Source organism: Cnephaeus nilssonii (assembly GCF_951640355.1).
Source record: "Cnephaeus nilssonii genome assembly, chromosome: X".
NCBI classification, from domain to species: Eukaryota; Metazoa; Chordata; class Mammalia; order Chiroptera; family Vespertilionidae; genus Cnephaeus; species Cnephaeus nilssonii.
Genome location: NC_137071.1, coordinates 120,410,879 through 120,432,120, shown reverse-complemented (window position 1 = coordinate 120,432,120; position 21,242 = coordinate 120,410,879). Strand labels below are relative to the sequence as shown.

At 44.8% G+C, this 21,242-nt stretch overlaps 1 protein-coding gene across 1 annotated transcript; it reads right to left on the bottom strand.

Moving 5' to 3' along the window:
- Positions 1-560: 560 nt before the first annotated feature.
- Positions 561-2,570, bottom strand: LOC307096051 (PWWP domain-containing DNA repair factor 3B-like; the record flags this gene model as incomplete). The annotated part of the gene is made up of 1 exon (XM_079765631.1): positions 561-2,570. One exon carries the CDS (start codon positions 2,568-2,570, stop codon positions 561-563), a length of 2,010 nt encoding a protein of 669 aa, XP_079621757.1.
- Positions 2,571-21,242: the final 18,672 nt, after the last annotated feature.

The following is a 21,242-nucleotide window of genomic DNA, read 5'->3' as shown; positions in this document are numbered from 1 at the left end:
GGCCTGTGGGGATCAGGCTGAAACTGGCTCTCTGCCATCCCCCAGGGGTTCCTGGATTGCGAGAGGGCGTTTCTCAGGTGATGCACCCTGTAATCCGGCTCCCTCCCTCATCACCCTAGAACCAGAGCTGCCAAATCACCTCAGCTCAGCAGCTCCTGTGTTGAGCGTCTGCCCCCTGGTGGTCAATGAACATCATAGTTATTGGCCTAACAGTCGAACCATGGGATGGTCGCTTAGGCATATATATATATATATATATATATATATATATATATATATATATATATAGAGAGAGAGAGAGAGAGAGAGAGAGAGAGAGAGAGATGAACTATATATGGTGAAAAGTGATTTTATTAAAAAGTCCAGACAGTTACACATCTGAGCAAGCAGAGAGAGGTACAATATTGGCAATATTTTAACAAATTCAGCACATTACCGAGTTTCCAGAATTACTTCATGTGCTATAGAGAATGGAGATTCACACGTTTTGTGAATCCAGGGTTTCTAACTAAAGATACAAATGAGAGTCTCTCTGCGGAGGTGCAGGAGCCAGAGGAGAGCTATCTAGCCCTGCCCCTGATTGCCGATCTCCTGCTTATTTTCTTCAAGATATTTTCATCAAAGAGATCTTTTTCCCGGTAACGCACGGGGGGCCCTCGCAGGTACTTTTCTTCTGCCTTCTTGTAATCTATCCCATCAAGTGCAGCGATGGAACAGATGATGGCTTCTGGCAGAAGGACTTCCAGGACAAAACTCACTTTGTCGTCTCTGGTCAGAGTCAACTTCTTGTCTATGTGCTTGTAGATCTCCTTTAGATGATCCATCACGATATCCAACTGGTCTTCATCCTCCAGGTAGGTTTCAACGCAGATCACATACCTGCTTGAATTGAAAAAGGATGCCAGCCACCTGGACTGCTTCCTGCCTTTGACGATGTCCAGAAGGTGGTGGTCGGCCCCCTTCCTTTTCACGATGAAGTCCACGAGCCTCTGGTTGTCTCGGTCCCGAGCGGCCTTCATGCGGTCGGGGAGGATCTTCTTGCAGGGCCTCCTCCCGCCTGGGGAGCTCTCCTCCTCAGAATCTTCCAGGTCTTCGTAATTCACCTTCGGGAAGGCAATGTACAGCTCCCCCTCTTGGACGGCTTTCCTCATTGGGTAGCTGATTTCGGCAGCATAATAGTCCAGGAAAGAGCCCGCAAAAGATCCCTGAGCGAGCCCTTCTCTGTAGTGGGAAATCAGGGAGAAGCACCAGTCCACGCTCTGCTGGTACACCTTCCTGGCTCTCTGCAGCAGCTTCTCCTTCACTTTGCATTCCAGGTGCTTTAGTCTCCGAAGAGGCACTCGAAGGCCGCTCTGGTCACGGTGCATGTCTGCCTCAATCGGAAGCACCCTGGCCGTCCGCTCCGTGTGGTTCACACTCTTGACCACGGCTGGCCAAAACGGGTGATTTTGAAATTTAAACCAGACCATCATTCCTGTTTCAATGGGACACGGCTCCTGTGGGAAGGCCAGGCTTGTCGGTTGTCCCACTGCCTTGGCGACCTTCTTCTTAACAGCGGTGGTTGGGTGAAGAGCCTTTGAGTCAACTGAAGGCTGACGTTTTTTCCGTTCTTTCTTAAACACGGGCCCCCACTGCCTCCTCACTTTGCAGGCCAAACGGGGTGAAGAGCGCAGACTGGGGTTAGGGTCGCTGGAGGATGCTGCTGCCCCTTCTGAGCCTGGCATCTGGGCACCTCCTGCAGGATCCTCAATGTTCCCGGAGAAGGGAGAGCCCTCAGAGGAGACAGCCAGGGTCTTCGGGCAGGTACCGCGTGGTGCCTTTCTTTTCCGGGCCTTGGACACAGTGACACTGAAACCGGGTGGCTGAGATGGAAGGCTGCCTCCCTCTTTAGCACCTGCAACATCCTGCTTGGCTGAGAGATGCCAGGAAGGAACTCTTGAGGTGCCTGTCTTTGCCTGGCCCTCTGTCTCATGCTCATCTTCCGAACGTGATGGGAGGTTGGAGCACATGCTGCAGCTCTTTGGGGGCCTTCCTCGCCTTCTCCTTGGAGCAGGAGCGAGGGGAGTGTGCACCTGGGACTTGTCACCTTCGGGGGCATCCTCACCCTCTGAACCTACCAACAATGACTTGGGGTTTTTACTTTCCCTGGGACTTCTCGGTGAGCTCCCTTTGGGCTTCGGAAACTTTTTACGAGATCGCTTCTGGGGTCCCTTTTGAGACATCGTAGGGGTCTCTGGATCATCGGATGACCTGGCTGCACCCAAGTTTGCTCTCTCTCTCAGAATCTCCAGTGCCAGAGTGAGAACGCTTTTGTAGGCCTCTCCCTCCCCTGGTGGGACTCTGGCTGTGGACTGGGCCCCTAGCGAGGAGGTAATAGATTCAATTTGAGACTCATCAAGGGTCTTTATGTCCCTGATTTTCACTTTCATCTTTTTACCCACTGAGAGTATTTGAACTTCTAGAGAACATGTATTTTCCCCCTTATTTTTTGGTGACGTTTCAGATCTGGACAAAACCCTTGCCGGCCAAAAGCGGCCTTTCCAATTGCATAAGATGTACTCAGAGTCCATTATGATGGGACGTGGGTGCTGAGAGGTAACTAACAGAGGAAGGGGGGCCCGGCTGTATATGCACAGCTACAGCAGGTGTCCCCTAAGACAGTGTTCTTCACCACAGCTTTCTGCCTAGGACGACAGAGTGTTTACCGCTTGTGTGGCCTGTGCTCCACCTGAATCTGCCAGGAATGCTGGAACTTGTATTTTGACAGACTGCACCGGAGAATACTGGAATATGGAAAAGGAAAAGGAGTATCAGAAAGCTCTTTTGTGGAAGTAGAAGAAGTTGGTCATTGAGAACTAATAAGAGATAAATATAAAAAAGATGTAACAGACTGTATTTGGGGGGGGGGCAGGATACAAGCCCACTATCTTAGAGAAAATATACAGAAGATACCAGGAGAATTTTATAGCCTTCTGAACCCAACTCTGTTCCCTCTTTGTTGCTACTGCATGTTAAAGGGCACGTGTGTAGGGAGGTGGGTGTCATGTCCTGGATTTAATTTGTGTTATTGGACATCCTGGGCCTTTTGTGCTCCTTGGGGCTCGTGCTAGGGGAATGCTTCAGTGTTTCTTTTCTGGTGTGCTAGTGCCCCCATGTGCACCCAAGGGAGCCAGATATGATCTCTGACCCACAGACACTGGGTGTCAGCACAATATCATGTTCAAGAGCGTGAGCTTAGAATCCAGAGGTTCCTGAAGCTCATATGGTGGTTAGAGGTGTTCCCCCTTCGTAAGGATTGCTGCAGTCTCAAGACGTTGGCTGGGACCTGCACCTCTTAATTTCTCTATGGTGCTGCAAATGCCTCCCCTACCCCCACCACCCCAGCACAAAATCAGTGTGAAGTAGTGACTGTAGAGGGAGGAGCAACATAAACCACATCTCAAATGTCAACATGAAATCAATGATTGCAATGAATCGTGTAGTAAAATGAGAAAGTCTTACCAATCTCCGTGGTAGGTGTGGTTCTGTGAGCCGGATCCGTTGATCTGCAAACTCCAAATGCTGGGCTTCTGAAGGGCACTGCCCTTCCAGGGTTCAAATGGCACCAAATGCCGAAACCCAGGACCAGCACGCCTCTATGTCAACCTAGAAAATGCAAGAGAGATAGCGAGTTAAGCAAAGGGACTGGGTATTGACTCATCACATTCCCTTCCCCAACTTTGGAATGCATACTATTCTTAAAGAGAAATGTTAGTTACATCTCATGTATAATATAGATGTCATGTTTCTTTTCATCCTTCCTTTACCATTTCAAAATATTTACACCTTAAACTATTTAGTTTATGCTAATTCCTCGTTTTTCACAACAGAGCGAATTACTACTTTTATAATAGTGTTTGACTGTCTTGGACACAGGGATTATTTCAAAGTAGTAGTGAGAGCGTGTGTGTGTGTCTATGTGTGTGTGTGTGTGTGTGTGTGTGTGTGTGTGTGATAGTACAAACATGGGTGCTGTAATGTTAGTGTGTGAGTTGTTTTGTGCATGTAAAGAAACATTAATGGGCTTTTGGAGAATATAAAATGTGTGAGTGATATATGCAGAAGACAACATATTATATGTATATGTATATTTTATACTTCACTCAAGGATATGTTTTTATTGTTTTTTAGAGAGAGAGGAAAGGAGGGAGAGAGAGAGAGAAACATGGATGTGAGAGAGAAATACCTGGTTCATAGGTTCTACTTTTCTGTATACATGGTACAGATGTGTATTATAATTCACTTATACATTTCCGCTCATCCATTATCAGCCTCAACTAATGTGCTTCATAAGAGGAAATGCTATTTCTGCCATACGTGCGCGTGTTCAGCTTTGGTCACACACACTCATAGAGAGAACACGAACTGCACCAGGACTAAAGGACATAACCTGTGCAGCCTTTGTCTTGGACCAGGGTGAGCGATCCTGCAGGCGTCAGGCTCTCTTCTTGGAGGATTAGGTGCACCTGCTCTCAGAGCACATGTGTCACACGGAGACTGAACAGAACAGGGAAGGAAAACAGGTGACTCAGTCACTGCAGTGTCCCTGCAGCAAGACCTGCCAGCCCGTCACACAACACAGGGTGCCTGCGTCACCTCAGCCCCACCACAGAGCAACCGACATCCCAAGACGCATGTGCTAGTACACACACACACACACACACACACACACACACACACACACACACGCACACACACTCGGAGTGACATTAGAGACGCAGATGCCTGATACTGATGCATGTAATTCTTGCTCTCTGCCTCCACACATGCATATGCAAATGGTTCTGCTTGTAGTTCTGGATGCTATTTTCTGCTCCTCTTAGTTCCTTATTTTAAAACACACATAGAAATCCTAAAATGGTGTTTATTTATCATTGTTGACACTGTTATAGATTTCCCCCTATGAAAAATACGAAGTATCGGTAATCAAATACCTAGGAATGCTTACTGCAAATCTATACTGCACAGACTGTAGAATTTTTATTCTGTATCTACACATATTCTATAACATATAAAACAGCTTTTAAATTGTACAAACACTTTCAATATTGTTTTCCATTCACATTTTTGCACATCTGTTCAACTACCACTTTAATGGACCACTTTCAAGAGACAACCAAAATATCAACTACAGTTATTTTTCCAATTACTTAAGCAATACATCCTTATAAGAGACAAATGAAGGGAAGGGTGCTGAATGAAAACAGTAAGTTGTCCTCCGTCTTATACTTTGGTCCATGGTCCAAACATCTTCCCTGAAGGGTTGGTGCGTACTCTTGCAGATGATTTCCTTTCATATTTTATCCTAAGAGGAGTACAACTGTCTCCTCTCCCTTTAAATATGTGTACAGGTAGGTGGATAGATACATGATGGATGGCTGGATGGATAGACAGATAGATGATAAGTACATAGATGATAGAATACTATGCAAACACCTTCTTTTGCACACCAGGCACAGTGTGTTAAACCCAGAACATTGAACAACACCAAACCAACATTTCAAATAACTCCAAAGTCTCAGAGGGCTTGGATATGAAAATGCTTCCAAAGTTTTAGATTACAATCAAATCAATCTTGCCTGCAGAGAGAGAATGCACAGAAGAAAACCTAAGGGGGGGGGGGGGCAGAATAAATAGCAACTCCACAATCTCTGACTTCATAGTGATTTCAGACCATCAGGAAATAAAGTTATGAAATGGACTAGCTTCCATTTCAGGTCCCGGTATAACTTTTGTTCCATTTTATCTGCTCTTTGATTGAGCAATCAAAGAGCAGATGACATAGAGCTTTCATCGCCCCAATCAGCAGCCATGATTTTTGGGAGAATTACCTGGAAGGTGTAGTCTTTCACTCCCTTCCCCAGTGAGGGCTGCAATCACTTGTGAGGGGGAAAAAAAGGAAAGAAAACAGTGCTTTGAAGGTGTTGTGTCCAAATGAGGGCACTTTTCTTGAGCTGAGCCCAGCACCACTCCTCAGGCAAAAATTGTAACATCTTTCCCCCAAACCCCCCTCCCCACGGTTATTAGCTGTTTAGTGGAGCTGCTTTGAAGCTGTAGTGTTTGTGATTCTAATTGGCCCCCAACATGTATTTCCATAAAAGGATGAGCTGGCTGTTCCCTTACTTATTATAAAGACACACTTTATAAAATACAATATGAAGAAAATACATTCTTGCCTTTTTGCACCTCTCCATTGCCAGATGAATGGGTATAAACTTTCACACATATTTCCTTTAAGCTTTTAAGATTTCATGGGGCTTGCAGTCATCATACAGATACTGTCATAGGAAACTGGGGTATGACCCAGCAGAAAAAAGGGGTTGAGAGTCTCAAGTAATATTTAAATTTCCAAGGACTCATTAAGCTGCACTGTTTGGCTTCTTTAACTGCTGTTTTTATATACTTTTAATTAAAATTTTATTTTGAGATAAATAGATTCACAGTTGGCTGTAAGAAATAATTATAACAGTAATAATAATAATAATAATAATTATTATTATTATTATTTCATTGGGGCTTGAATTCCACTTGTAGACTGGTTGGTGATAATTGAGATATTTGAACTGTTTTGCATATGTGCTTCACGAGTTTCACAAATGTCTAGGAGGCACTCCTACCTGGAGATCTAGGCTGGTTTTATATACATATTTAAGTAGCAAATATTACAAACTGAAAAATCATGAACTCTCCTCAGTTTTCTCAAAGGAATGACAAAAATTAGACTCCTTTCTCACCTGCAAATGATCAGCTCTGACTCTAAATGCACATACTCCTCCCAATTACCAAGCTCTGACGCCCAATCTTTCCTTAACACACAGGCAGGAGCTCACCTCTAGAGCCATCTAGTCAGAGAAAGAGAAGCATGAGCACTTGAGCAAAGAACTATACCAAGTCCAAGTTTCCCATCAGCGCCTATTGTAAGACTGGAGTGCATTCTCGCCCATTCCTTTGGCAAACTCTGGTGGCTCCTCCCATCCAGTGGACCAACCCTCTTTCAAAGATGCTGTTATCCCTCCAGCCCCTATAACCTGCCACGGGGAGACCGCCCATATCCTCTATAACTAGTGAACTCACACACAGCGTTAGGGTAAAGAAGTCAGGGCAGCCTTTCTTTATCACAGGTGAGACCTCCATAATTACAAACATCCTGAAAGTGAATGAGGTGTGCATTTCAGAACCCAATGACTTCCCCGTGTTGTGCATAAGGAGAAAGAGGTGCCCTTGTTCACAAGATAAGTCATTGCATTGTACTCATCACAGCAACATTGAACATAGGCCAGGAGCCAAGTCTAGTCTAGTCAACAAGGGTATGCTATGTATTTAGCACAAAGACTGATGCAGACCTTCATGTACTGACACGGATAAAGGTAAGACCAAACTCTGACTACAGACCAATTCAGTACAAATTATATGTTTTAGTCTACGGCCATACCACCCTGAACGCGCCCGATCTCGTCTGATCTCAGAAGCTAAGCAGGGTCGGGCCTGGTTAGTACTTGGATGGGAGACAAATTATATGCTTTACATAAATTGCAACTCACATGGGGAGAGATGCTGTCCCCTTTATCTTAGAGAATGATAGACAGGCAAATACAAAAAAGCGTCTTGCATGGCCAATAGAAATGTCACGATGTGCTTCTATCCAAAAGAGAAGAGGAACAAGGATGGAAGTGGGTTCTAAAGGTAGATGTTGTTTTTCAAACAGGTTTCCAGAATATTCCAGGAAGGACAGTTTACAAGTACATATGCACCAAAATTGTACCTTACAGAGAGTCTAAGTGGATAGGAAATGAAATATTGGATGTAAGTGAACCAAAAGAAAGCAAGTGTAGCAAAATGGCAACATACATGCCATTGTATAAAATGCAATCGAATATATTTGAAATGTTTTGAGGTATATTTTATATGCTCAAAAGAAATATTCAACATTAAAATGTATATACGTCTCCACACGGGAGATATTCAACTATAGCAGTCCAATCAGAGAGGGGAGGGTTGCAGAATGTGCCAAGGAATAATAGTCAACAATTTCCCAAGGTAAAGAAATACGTCACGTGCTAAATTTCATGTTCCGCACCACAAGCTTAACTTATGAGTGTACACACACACACACACACACACACACACAGAGAGAGAGAGAGAGAGAGACAGAGAGAGAGAGAGAGAGACTTGCACACAGTTGTGCAAGCACACATAGGCTTTTCATTGCAAAACTTGTATAAACCAAAGTGAAATTCAAGACCTTAAAAGCAAAGAGAGAACAACCAACATGATATGACATGATATTAGGCAGGGTCTTCTTCTTATTTTCATTAGGGAGAGCTTTAGAGAATGATTTGGAGCCCAGAAGAAGCGAAGAGGGGGCAATGAGACACTAAGAAGAGTGCCATGGCAGGAGGAGTGGGCACTTGGAGCTCTGGAAAAGCCAGGGGAAGAAGAGGTGGTGGTTCTGAGAACTCATGACCTGGGAGGAGCAGACCCCAGAGCTTTGGCTCGGACCTCCAGAAAGGGTGCTGCCCAGCTCTCGGCCGTTTCTCAAGGAGGTCAGGGGAGGGATGCAGGAAACCCCAGGCCCATCCCGGTGATGATGGGGAAAAGTGACGAGCTCCAGCCACAGCACCAGGGTCTGAGAGGGGTCACCCTCGCCCTCGACCTGGGACCTGCAGGTCTTAGGAGAGCGTTCACCAGTCAGCTGGTGCTGGTCCCCACTGAAATCAAATGCCCCCGGCCTGTCATATGAAGGGTCATTATTGGGGGCTCCCTGAGAGGAGCAGGTAGGTACAGCCGGTTGTGTCACATCCAGACCCCCTGTGGCCCTCTGGAGACCCCACTGGTCAAACCTCACAGGCAGTCAGAAGGTAGAGGGGAAATGGAATTGGCACAGCTGGGTTTCAGCACCGAACAGCAGCGTATAAGACTGAGCTGGAAGACAGACACCCTTAACCTACAACCTGCTTCTTCTTAAGGCACATCCCCAACAAGGAATACAATGGCACATCCTACCAATGCTGTGCTTTCCTTTAGAAACACAAATAAACGTATACAAACTGTTATACCGGCATCATTCACTTTCAAACACACAGCCAAAAATCCCAGAGCCTTCAAGAAGGAACCTGTATTTAGGCTTATATGATAAATGAGCCATTTACAGACTTGAATTCTATTTACCTAACTGCAGTTAATGGTGTGATAACAGGAAATTTGACTTATAGAGAACATGTTTCTCTCTCTCTCTCTCTCTCTCTCTCTCTCTCTCTCTCTCTCTCTGTGTGTGTGTGTGTGTGAGTGACTGAGGGTGAGTGCAGATTCATCCCCCAGTTACACAAAGTTATTCAGATCTTCCAATCATAACCACTTGTCTCATTTGCAGACTTCAGCTCTTCTCCCTCCTATCATTCACATAATAGCTTTTTACTATAAGGAGGTGTAAATGAATAAGCTTACATCCTTAAGGGTTCATGTGACAATCATTACACGCAGAGGGGTAAAATGAGAACTACTTGGGGATCTCTGCTTTCAAGAACTCAGGTGACAATACCCTCAGGCAGCAGGTGTCACCTAGGACACTGAAGGGGAAGGAGGTATGACAGGTTATTCAATCACCTTAGCCCACAACAAGGGGGCTGCCATTCTCCCGTACAAAACAGGCGGGATTAGAGCGCTTAAAGTCCCACTAAAGACCATACACTGGCAACACAGACACATGGGCGAGCGAGCGCACACGCACACACACACACACACACACACACACACACCTCACATTGATTGCAGACACCGACTTATCTCGATGTTTCTACAGTTACTCCATCTCTCCAGTCTGTAAATATCCTCGTTAAACGGTTCTGCCGCGAGAAAAGAATGGCTTAGCGCAGTTGCCATGGAAACCAGAATGTGCTCATAAAGGTTTTCCCGATGTTGGCTTTCTGTGGAAACCAGGAACTACTAATACATCCTCAGATGCCTAGCTTTGATCCTGCTCTCAGTCAATTACACACCAACCAATCCAACGAAGGAATGAATAAAGCAACAAATAAATTAATTGATGAATTAATATAGAGACAATACATGATGTTCTCATGGAATGAGCTTTAGGGGACACGGGTGTTTTCACCAATGGGTACTGGAGAAAATAAAATAAAATAAAATAAAATAAAATAATAAAATAAAAGGATAAAAGCTTCTGACCACCCTTGACACAGAAACACACATGCACTGACTCACGCGCACACACACACACACACACACACACACACAATCACACATACACTACACCACGCACTGGCACGCACGTACTTACGCACGCACGCATGCACGCAGGTGCCCGCATGCACGCAATTAGGTCCCAGGTCCTGTTAAGGACTTCCTTTCTACCTGCCAGGACACAGGAGGCTCTGTGCGTTTGTGCAGGTGAGATCCAAGGAACCTTTATCAATTTAAAATGACCCGGGGAGGAGAAAACGTGAGAGGGGAAGCACCTGGAAGTCAGAGGAAGGCAAATCAGGAGCTCAGGCTGTGGCAGGACCATGGTACCCTGGGTGTGCCCTCACACAGATAGGTACCGTCAGCGGTGCCAGGACACCATGGTTCCTGAGAAGAGGGACGCCTCCCCAAGGAGCCTTTGGCCTGGGACGATAGGGACTTGGGGCTGGACCTGTGCCCTTTGCAGTCTGTGCTGTAACCACACCGCCAAAGGACTGGATGCCGCAAGACAGGCTCCCTACGTCAGGGCAGAGGGCACACTCTTCCTCTCTCATAGTCCTTTGCAGTAGTCTGTGTTTTTGGCAAACCAGTTAATAGCCTTTCTGCTCTCAGAGGGCTGCTGAAATGTCATCAAAGGACATTAGACCTCAGCAGTGCCCAATGGTCATTCTGGGAACTCTGGGGAATGGTCCATAAGAACCTCTTGGGGACCAGTGAGACCTTCCTTTCCCTGCTCTGCATCAGAGAATCAGAACGGCTCCGTTGCCTTCCATGGAAACAACAGGTTGTAAGAGGTGGGAGGAAGAAGCAGGTAAGAACATCCAGACCTTTCCTAGTCAGGCAGATATTAAGTAGATTTGCACAAATGTAAAAACCAAGCCACACTTTTGACAATTAAAAAATGTTTCTTGAATTTATTGGGGTAACTTTGGTTAATGAAATGATATAGATTTCAAGTATACAGTTCTATAATACATCCTTTATGTGTTGTATTGTATGTTCACACCCAAACTCATGTCTGCTTCCCTCATCATTTATCTGCCATTTACCATCTTCTGCCTCCCTCACCCCACCCCTTCCCTGCTTGTAATCACTATACTGTTGTCTGTGCATATGAGGTTGGTTGGTTGTTGTTTTTTTTCCTTAATCCCTTCCCCCTTTTCACCCAGCCCCCTAAACCCCCTCCCCTCTGACAGCTGTCAGTCTGTTCTCTGCATCTATGTGTCTGTTTCTATGTGGTTTGTTACTTCATTTTGTTAATTAGATTCCACTTATAAGTGAAATCATATGGTAGTTCTCTTTTCTGACTGGTTTATTTCACTTAGCATGATACCTCTAGGTCCAAAAATGTTGTCGTGAAAGGTAAGATTTCCTTCTTTGTTAGAGCTGAGTACTATACCATTGTGTAAATGCACAACCACTTTTTTTTATTAACCCTCACCCGAGGATATTTTTCCATTGATTTTTAGAGATAGTGGAAGGGAGCGGGAGAGACACACAGAGAGAAGCATTGACGTGAGAGAGACACATTGATCTGGTACCTCCTTCAAGCGCCCGGCCTAGGGCAGATATCTAGCCTATGACCAATATATGTGTCCTTGACCAGAATCAAACCTGGGACCTTTCAGTGTACACACCGAAGCTCTATCCTCTGAGCCAAATCTGCTAGGTCCTAGCAGCTAGGGCAACCACAGCTTTTTTATTCACTTCTCTACTGATTTGGCTGCTGCCAAATCTTGGCTATTGTAAATAATGCTGCAATAAACAGAGGTGCATATATTCTTTTCAATTAGTGTTGCAGGTTTCTTCAGACATGTTGCCAGAAGTGAAATGGCTGGGTCATAAGGCAATTCTATTTTTAATTTTTTGAAGAAACTCCATACTGTTTTTTCCAGTGGCTGCACCAATCTGCATTGTCACAAACACTTGTTGTTTGTTGATATATTAATGACAGCCATTCTGACAGGTGTGAGGGGATATCTCGTCTTTATATTTTGCATCTCTCTGATGATGAATGACATTGAGCATTTTTTCATATGTTTATTGGGCATCTGTATATCTTCTTTGGGAATGTGTCTATTCAGTTCCTTTGCCCATATTTGAAAATCAAAACCACCCTTGCAATATTTTTTTAATTTCAAAAATAGAGTGATTTTTTTCCTGAAGCCTATTTATATGTAAGGAACAATGGGCTTAATGTTATTTTTCATGAATGCGTTAAAATTTAAAGGTTATTTTTTATCCTAACACTTGACTATTATATTACAGTGAACTAAAAAGTGTTATTTATAGAGTTGAAATTGTTCTGAATTGAAACCCACATTGTAAAATTAACCATTGTAAAGTATTCCATTCAGTGGCATTACGTAAATTCACTGTATTGTGAAACAATCATGTCTATCTTCTTACAAAACGCTTTGCCAAGTCCTGAAAGAAATCATATAGCCAGAAGGAAGTCAGTCACTCCTCATTCCTCCTGCCCCCAGCCCCTGGCAACCACTAGACAACTTTCTGTCTTTATGGATTGGCTTATTCCGAACACTTCATATATATTGAGTCATACATTATGTGACCTTTGGTGTCTGGCTTCTTTAACTTAGAATAATGACTTCAAAGTTCATCCTCATTATAACTACACTCCTTCTTCTGGCTGCATAACATTCCATTGCATGGACAGTGCGTGTTATGTCTATGCATTTGTCAGTCCGTAGGCATTTGGGTTGCTTCCATCTTTGGCTGTTTTGACTTGTGCTACTATGAACATACACGTAAATGTACTTTTTAATATTTGTTCTTATTTGGGAGTTATCTCTAAGAGTGGAATTACTGCATCATATACTGATTATATATTTAAACTTGTGAGGACCGCAAAACCATTTTCAACAGTTACTGTACCATTTAAAAATCCCACCAGCAATGTATAAGGTTTCTGATTTCTCTGTTTTCCCCACAATACTTGTTATTTTCCTAAGTTTTAGACATCCTAGTGCATGTTACAGCTATTACTCTAGTTTTGATTTGCTTTTGCTAATGAATGCTGATATATCATCATGTGATTGTTGGCCATTTTTGTATCCTCTTAGGGAATTGCTCATTCAGATCATCTACTGATCTGTATCGTTGGTCTTTTGTCATTTGTTTGGAGATGTTAAGGCTTTTCTCTCTTCTGGATACTGGACTCTCACTAGAGGTATGATTTGCCTATATTTTCTCCCGTTATGGAAGGATATCTTTTTTCTCTCTTGATAGTCTTTTAATGCAAACAGATGTTCATTTTGATTAAGACCATTTATCTATTTTTATCTATTGTTTTCCTTTGGATCTAATATTTAAGAAATCAGTGCCAAATCGAAGTTCATGAAGGTTTACTCATATGTTTTCATCTGAGGGTTGTATAACATTAGCTCTTATATTTACATGTTGGGTCCATTATGAGTGAGTGACTTTTTGTTTATGGCATGCCTTATGTGTCCAGCTTTATTTATTTGCATGTAGATACAGTTTCCTTAGGGCCATTTGTTGAAGAGACTATTCGTACCCCCATTGACTGATCATCACCAGTTGTCCCTCACCCAATTCACAGCTGTGCTTCCAAGAGCCAGTTAAATGATGAGCATTATAAGGAAGAGAATTAGGAGTCAAATATAAGCCATTGGCTTAGTGCTAATGTTACTCGAGGATGTAGGCAGTATGAAAATGTGATCAGACTGAAAGAAATAGTGACACTTTGCTTCCAAATCTTAGATGAAAGAAGTAAAATCCATTAACCCCAAAATATTTATGGAGCTGTCCCAAAGTTCAGGAAGATACAAAAAAGTGAAATCCTACCTAATAATAGACAAATATGCAAATTGACTGTACCTTCGCTATGCCCGCGATTGGCCAGGAGGCGCGGGGGGGCGGGACTCGGGGTGGCCGGGGTGGCCTATTGGGCCGGCGGGACGCTGAACTCGCGTCGCCAGCGGCGGCTCGAGCTCAGCGTCTGCGCCATGGCTGTGCTGCAGCACAGAAGGGGCCTCTGGGGCAGTGAGCTCACGTCCCACTGCAGACCATCAAAAGCGGGGGAGCTGGGTGCCTGTCCACTCAGGCACCAGGCCTTTCAGAAGCCTCCAGCGGGGCAGAAGCTTCAGAAAGGCCTGGTGCACCAGTGGACAGGCACCCAGCTCCCCCGTGATCGAAAGTGAAAGCGTGTAGGGGACCCTACACGTGCATGATTCAATCATGCACTGGGCCTCTAGTATTTTATAAAAAACAATGTAGGGGAAAGAGAAAGAGGGAGGGTGAAAGTAAATAAGGTGCCCCCACAGAAACATTGTATAGCATGTCTACCTAGTGGAATGAAGCATGAATTTCATTCCTTTCATGAATTTTAGATTTTATTAAAAATTTACAGGGAATAGTTATTATTTTTATAAATAGAATAAAAACTTGAAAGTGGAATGTATGTTAACTAAGAGTGCTCCATATCAAATTTTTTTTGGAAAGTGGAGTGCTCTTTATTAGGTAACTTCAGGAAGGATAACCTGAAAATTAATTAAAGTTTTCTTGGCACTACTGTAAGAAATGAGAACATGGTGTAATCCTCTACAGGTTGATGTCATTTGATACCTGTGTAGTTGGATGAGAATTAAAAGGAATCCATTTGATTTCCCCTTAAAAGTTCAATACAGACAAGTTTAATGTGGGTGTTGGAAAATTCAAAAGGTGTTATAACTCAATATTGGTTATTCATGGAGCAAATACTCCATTAATGTTCTTTGTTCCTGTATCTTTCTTTAAAATATATATATATATATATATATATATATATTTTATTGATTTTTTACAGAGAGGAAGGGAAAGGGATAGAGAGTTAGAAACATCCATGAGAGAGAAACCTGGATCAGCTGCCTCCTGCACACCCCCTACTGGGGATGTGCCTGCAACCAAGGTACATGCCCTTGACCAGAATCAAACCTATGACCCTTCAGTCCTCAGGCGGATGCTCTATCCACTGAGCCAAACCGGTTAGGGTTCTGTATCTTTCTTGTTTTGAAGATGTTGAATAGTTTCTGAACCAGCATGGTTCTGAAACTGCATTTGCAAAACAAAGGCAAGGGTGCAAGAAAGCCACCAGATGGCGATGTTGAGCTGCCATCCTTAAGGTCAGCCAGGCCATCCTTGACACTGACAGTGGGGCTGGGACCAACCAGGAGGATTTATTGAAAATACGGATTCCAGGGTCCAACAAGAATCATTTGGGTAGGCCTGGGATAGAGCCAAGGAACCTGGATTTTCACACTCCCTTCCCATGATTCTGATGTAGAGGGCCCCATGTCCTCCACACTTTGAGAAACTGACATAAATATTAATTGGAACCATAGGCCTATATGGGAACGTTTAGGGACAGGGTATAAATCGAGGAAAGAACTGAGTAAAAGCGAGTCCTGAGGAGAACACCATCATGTGAGGGCTCACTTGAGGAGAAAGAGCTGGCAATGGCAATGAGACGTTGTTAGAATGAAAGAGGACAGCAGGAGAGAACTCACAGTTATGAAAGTCCAAGGAAGGTGGAGGGAGTGGAAAGAGAAAAGGAGAGAGAGTGCTCAAACAGGCTTCACACAGTGTTTCCCTGTTATTCAAATACTGGAGGCCCGGTGCACCAAATTCATCCAGTAGGATCGGGCCTCAATGGGCAGTCGGACATCCCTCTCACAATCCAGGACTGCTGGCTCCAAACCGCTTGCCTGCCTGCCTTCCTGATTGCCCGTAACCGCTTCTGCCTGCTAGCCTGATCCACCCCTAAGCACTCCCCTGCCAACCTGATTGATGCCTAACTGCTCCCCTTCCAGCCCGTTTGCCCCTTACTGTCCTCCCCTGCAAGCCTGGTCACCCTAACTGCCCCCCTGCCAACCTGGTCACCCTAACTGCCCTCCCCTGCTGGCCTGGTCCCCCCACAACTGCCCTCCCCTGCAGGCCTGGTCCATCCCAACTGCCCTCTCCTGCTGCCCATTTTGTGGCATTCATCTTGTGTCCACGTGGGGGCAGCCATCTTTGACCACATGGGGGCAGCCATCTTGTGTGTTGGAGTGACTGTCAATTTGCATATTACTCTTTTGTTAGATAGGTTAGAGGCCTGGTGCATGGGTGGGGGCTGGCTGATTTGCCCTGAAGGGTGTCCCGGATCAGGGTGGGGGTTACCTTGGGGCATGGGGCGGCCTGGGCGAGGGGCCTGTGGTGGTTTTCAGGCCAGCCACTCCCCCTGGTGACCCAAGCATAGGCCAGGACCGACTGGAAGCAGGTATATGGAATTTATTTATCTTCTATAATTGAAACTTTGTATCCTTGAGCAGAGGCCAGGGCTGGGCGGGATGCTTGGCTTCCTCCATTGCCGGGGCAACCTAAGCCTCCTGCTTGCTCCAGCTCTGTGGCACCCTCCATCTTAGTTGGGTTAATTTGCATAATCGCTCTAATTGGCTGGGGGGCATAGCAGAGTGAAGGTCAATGTGCATGTTTCTCTTTTATTAGTGTAGACTAAAGGCCCGGTGCATGAAATTCATGCATGGGAGTGGGGTGTGTATGTGTCCCTCAGCCCAGTCTGCACCCTATCCAATCTGGGACCCCTCGAGGGATGTCCAACGGGCCTTTTAGGCCCGATCCCAATGTGATCCGATCCCATCGATATCGGGCCTAAACGGGCAGTTGGACATCTGTCTCACAATCCAGGACTGCTGGCTCCCAACCACTCGCCTGCCTGATTGCCCCCAACCGCTTCTGCCTGCCAGCCTGATCACCCCCTAACCACTCCCCTGCCAGCCTGATCAATGCCTATCTGCTCCCCTGTCAGCACGATTGCTCTGAATTGCCCTCCCCTGCTGGCCGGGTTACCCCTAACTGCCCTCCTGTGCCGGCCTGGTCACCCCTAACTGCTCTCCCTGCTGGTGGCCTGGTTCCCCCCAACTGCCCTCCCCTGCAGGCCTGGTCCTCATAACTGCCCTCCCCTGAAGGCTTGGTCCCCCACCAACTGCCCTCCCCTGCAGGCCTGGGTCCCCCGCAACTGCCCTCCCCTGCAGTCCTGCCCCCCCCAACTGCCCTCTCATACTGGTATGATCGCCCAATACTGCCCTCCCCTGCCAGCCAACTTGTGGCAGCCATCTTGTGTCCATGTGGGGGCAGCCATCTTTGACTATATGGGGGCAGCCATCTTGTTTGTTGGAGTGATGGTCAATTTGCATATTACACTTTTATTAGATAGAATAGGTACTTTTTTGTTGCCATTTTTATTCTTTATGCCTCTGTTCCTCTCTCTCTTCCTACTTCTTTTTACAACATTTTCTTTAGCATTTCTTGCATTGTTGGTTTGGTGGTAATAAACTCCCTTAATTTTTTGTTTGTTTGTGTGATTGTTTTTTGTTTTTGTTTTGTCTGTGAATCTCCTGATTTCACCCTCAATTTTAAACTGCTGGATAGAATATTTTTGTATTCACTCCCTTGCTTTTTAACACTTTATATACTTCATTCCATTTCCTTTTGGGCTGATGTGTTTCTGTTGAGATATAAGCTGATAGTCTAATGGGAGATCCCTTGTAGGTAACTTTCTGTCTCTTTCTGGCAGCCTTTAAGATTCTTTCTCTGTCTTTTACATTTGCCATTTTAAATATGATATGTCTTGGTATGGGTTTTTATTGGTTCATCTTGCTTGGTTCTCTCTGTGCTTCTTGGAGTTGTGTGACATTTTTCTTTTCCAAGTCTGGGGTGTTTTCTGTCATTATTTCTTCAAATAGGCTTTCTCTTCTTTGTTCAGCCTCTTCTCCTTCTGGTACCCCTATTATATGGATGTTGCTTCCTTTCATGTTGTCCTACAGCTCCCTTACACTGTACTCCTGCTTTTTAATTTTTTTCCCAGTTTCTGCTCTGATTGGGTATTTTTTTTCTACCTTGTCTTCTAACTCACTGATTAGGTCCTCATCCTCCTCTAGTCTACTGTTTAAACCTTCCATTTGTTCTTTATTGCAGCTATATCATTCTTCATTTCCTCTTGATTCTTACTCATGTTGGTGAATTTCTCATTCAGTTTCTTATAATTATGGAGTTGCTTGTAATTCTGTCAGATTTAGAGCATCCTTATAACCATTACTTTGAATTCTTTATATGACACATCACTTGCCTCCATTTCATTTGTTTCTTTTTCTGGTGATTCCTCATTTTCTTGCATTTGGGAATTGTTTTTTTTCTTTTGTCTTCCCATTTTTGCTGTCTCTGTATTTGTTTCTATGTCTGAGATCAAATCTCTGTGCCATCCAGGTTTTGAGGGTAAGGTCCTATGTCTTTGGTGTTTTGTTGACCCATGGTGCAGTCTCTCAGATCTCTTGAGTTGTGTGTTCAAGGAAAGCCCTCTCCTTGAGTTATTTGTGTTATTCTAATGTATTTGAGTCTTAAATATTATTGTCCCAGTTGTGGATGGAGTCTCCTCACAGGTTTCCTGACCATGTAACTCTTCCCCAACCTCATTGTGCAAGCTGTTGTTGATGTGTTCAGGGTCACAGCTTATGTGGCAAGGGTCACCTACAAGGTCCCTCTGGTGTGCGACTCCCTGCACAGTCCCAGATCCTGCAGCAGGTGTGGTGTTCCACTCAGTGATTTGGTTCCCTTCCAGTTCCCCCTGGTGAAAGGCTGATTGCGTGGGTCTGAAGTGGTGTCCAACGCCAGTCTTGGTGGTGGTGAGGCTGGGCTTCTAGCTGCTTCTGCTCTCCCCTTCAAAATGCATGGTTTCTGAGCTAGAGCCATGTCCTCTGGGGAGTACCTGTGGTGGTAGCAGAGGTTCTTTGTCCAGGAGAGCCTGATTCACCAGTTCCCAAGACTCCTGTGAGATCTAACTGTCCCTATCACAAACACACACACTCCCTTCTCACTCCCTTACACTTTCTCCCTCACTCCCATCCTGATGTCTGCCATGTTGGGCTTCCATCCAAGACTGAAAAAGGTTATCTTTTTATTTATTTCTAGCAGCTTAAAATAATTTTAAAAATTAAAATTCTTTCTAGATAAATTGTCTATGTTTGTTCTTTAAAAATCTTTAAGTAAAGTGAATATCCTACCTAATAATAGACAAATATGCAAATTGACCGTACCTTCGCTATGCCTGCGATTGGCCAGGAGGTGCAGGGGGGCGGGACTTGGGGTGGCCGGGGTGGCCGATTGGGCCGGCGGGACGCTGAGCTCGCATAGCCAGCGGCTCGAGCTCAGCGTCTGCGCCATGGCTGTGCTGCGGCACAGAAGGGGCCTCTGGGGCAGCGAGCTCATGTCCCACTGGGGACCATCAAAAGCGGGGGAGCTGGGTGCCTGTCTGCTCAGGCACCAGGCCTTTCAGAAGCCTCCGCCGTGCTGGAGGCTTCTGAAAGGCCTGGTGCACCAGCAACCAAAAGCAAAAGCGTAGGAGCTGGGTGCCTGTCTGCTCAGGCACCAGGCCTTTCAGAAGCCTTTGCTGCGCCAGAGGCTTCTGAAAGGCCTGGTGCACCAGCGGACAGGCACCCAGCTCCCCCGTGATCAAAAGCGAAAGTGTAGGGGACCCTACATGTGCATGATTCAATCATGCACTGGGCCTCTAGTATTTATATAAAAAAAAGAAACTACAAATCCTTAAGGGGTTGGCAGTCATACACATGATCATGGGATCCATTTTCAGAACTATTCAGTGGATGCTTAGAAGAAAAAGGTTTCATTATGGACAAGTCAAATTCAAGTTATGAATGCCTTGGAATTTCACAACAGTGGGAGCAGTTAGTAAAACCTAGTAGGGGCCTTTTCACTTAGGTTGTAATTGTTTACTGGGAGAACCTTCCTTCCAGGTTGTGGGAAAGACTGTCACATTGGCTAATTTGAGCAGGAATGGGCCTTTTTTGGGCATAGGCAGGATTTGGTTGCCATATTCAGTTAGGGCTTTTGTACGTGTCATAAATTAGTTAAGAATTTGACAAGTTCATGAGTCTCAGTATCTAATAGAAAGTCAAAAGTCAGAAAAGGACTGAGACAAAGACTGGTTTGGGAGGTGCCCTTAATCTGAGAAGGGAAATAGGTAAGAGTTTTCCCAGGTATCTGAAGTCTCCTAACACACATAGGCTAGAATTCTTTAGAGAGTCTGATTTGCTCTTTCAACTTTTCCTGAAGATTGGGGTCTCATGCTAGTGTGGAGATGATATTGTATGCCAAATGCAGAGGACATTTGTTGAGTATAGGAAAAAAAGAAAGGTCATTATCACTTGGTCAAGACCTAGGAAGTCCAAATTTGGGAGTGGTTTGTTTTCATAAAAATTTAGCAACTTATTGGGCTTCTACAGTTCTAGTTGAATAGGCTTCTGCCTACACCCTGAAGGTATTAATAAAGATTAGCAAGTATTTATTTTCATGGGAAGAGTGGCATTTGAGTAAAATCTATTTGCCAATCAGAGAGGAAGGGAAAGGAGAGAGAGTGATAGAAACATCAATGATGAGAGAGAATCCTTGATCGTCTGCCTCCTGCACTCCCCACACTGGGGAACAAGCCCACAACCTGGGCATGTGCCTTTGACCAGAATTGAACCTGGGACCCTTCAATCCACAGGCCGATGCTCTATTCACTGAGTCAAACCAACTAGGGCGAGCCTTTTTTAATTTTTAATTTTATTTTGGGACCTACTCTGCTCTCCCTCCCAAAGAAATGTTTAGCTGATTGATGAAAGGAAACGGTTCTCTGGGGATTTGATGGACTCCAAAATGAACAGAAGTGCACATGCTCTACTAGTACTGAGAGATACTAACCCTAAACACAATCACCACATTCTTTTATTCACAGGCTTCATTGTCTCTCTGACAGAGATAAAGGATCTCCTGGCTCTGAAAAATAGTCTTCCCCTCTTCAACAGGAAGCAGCTACAAAAAAAGACCTTGGGTCTCTTTTCCGTGAAAGAATTCAGAGCCAAGATCGTTGAGAGGGGGATGTAGTAGGAAGTTAGACAGACAAAATTGGAGTAAGGAAATAGGCCAGG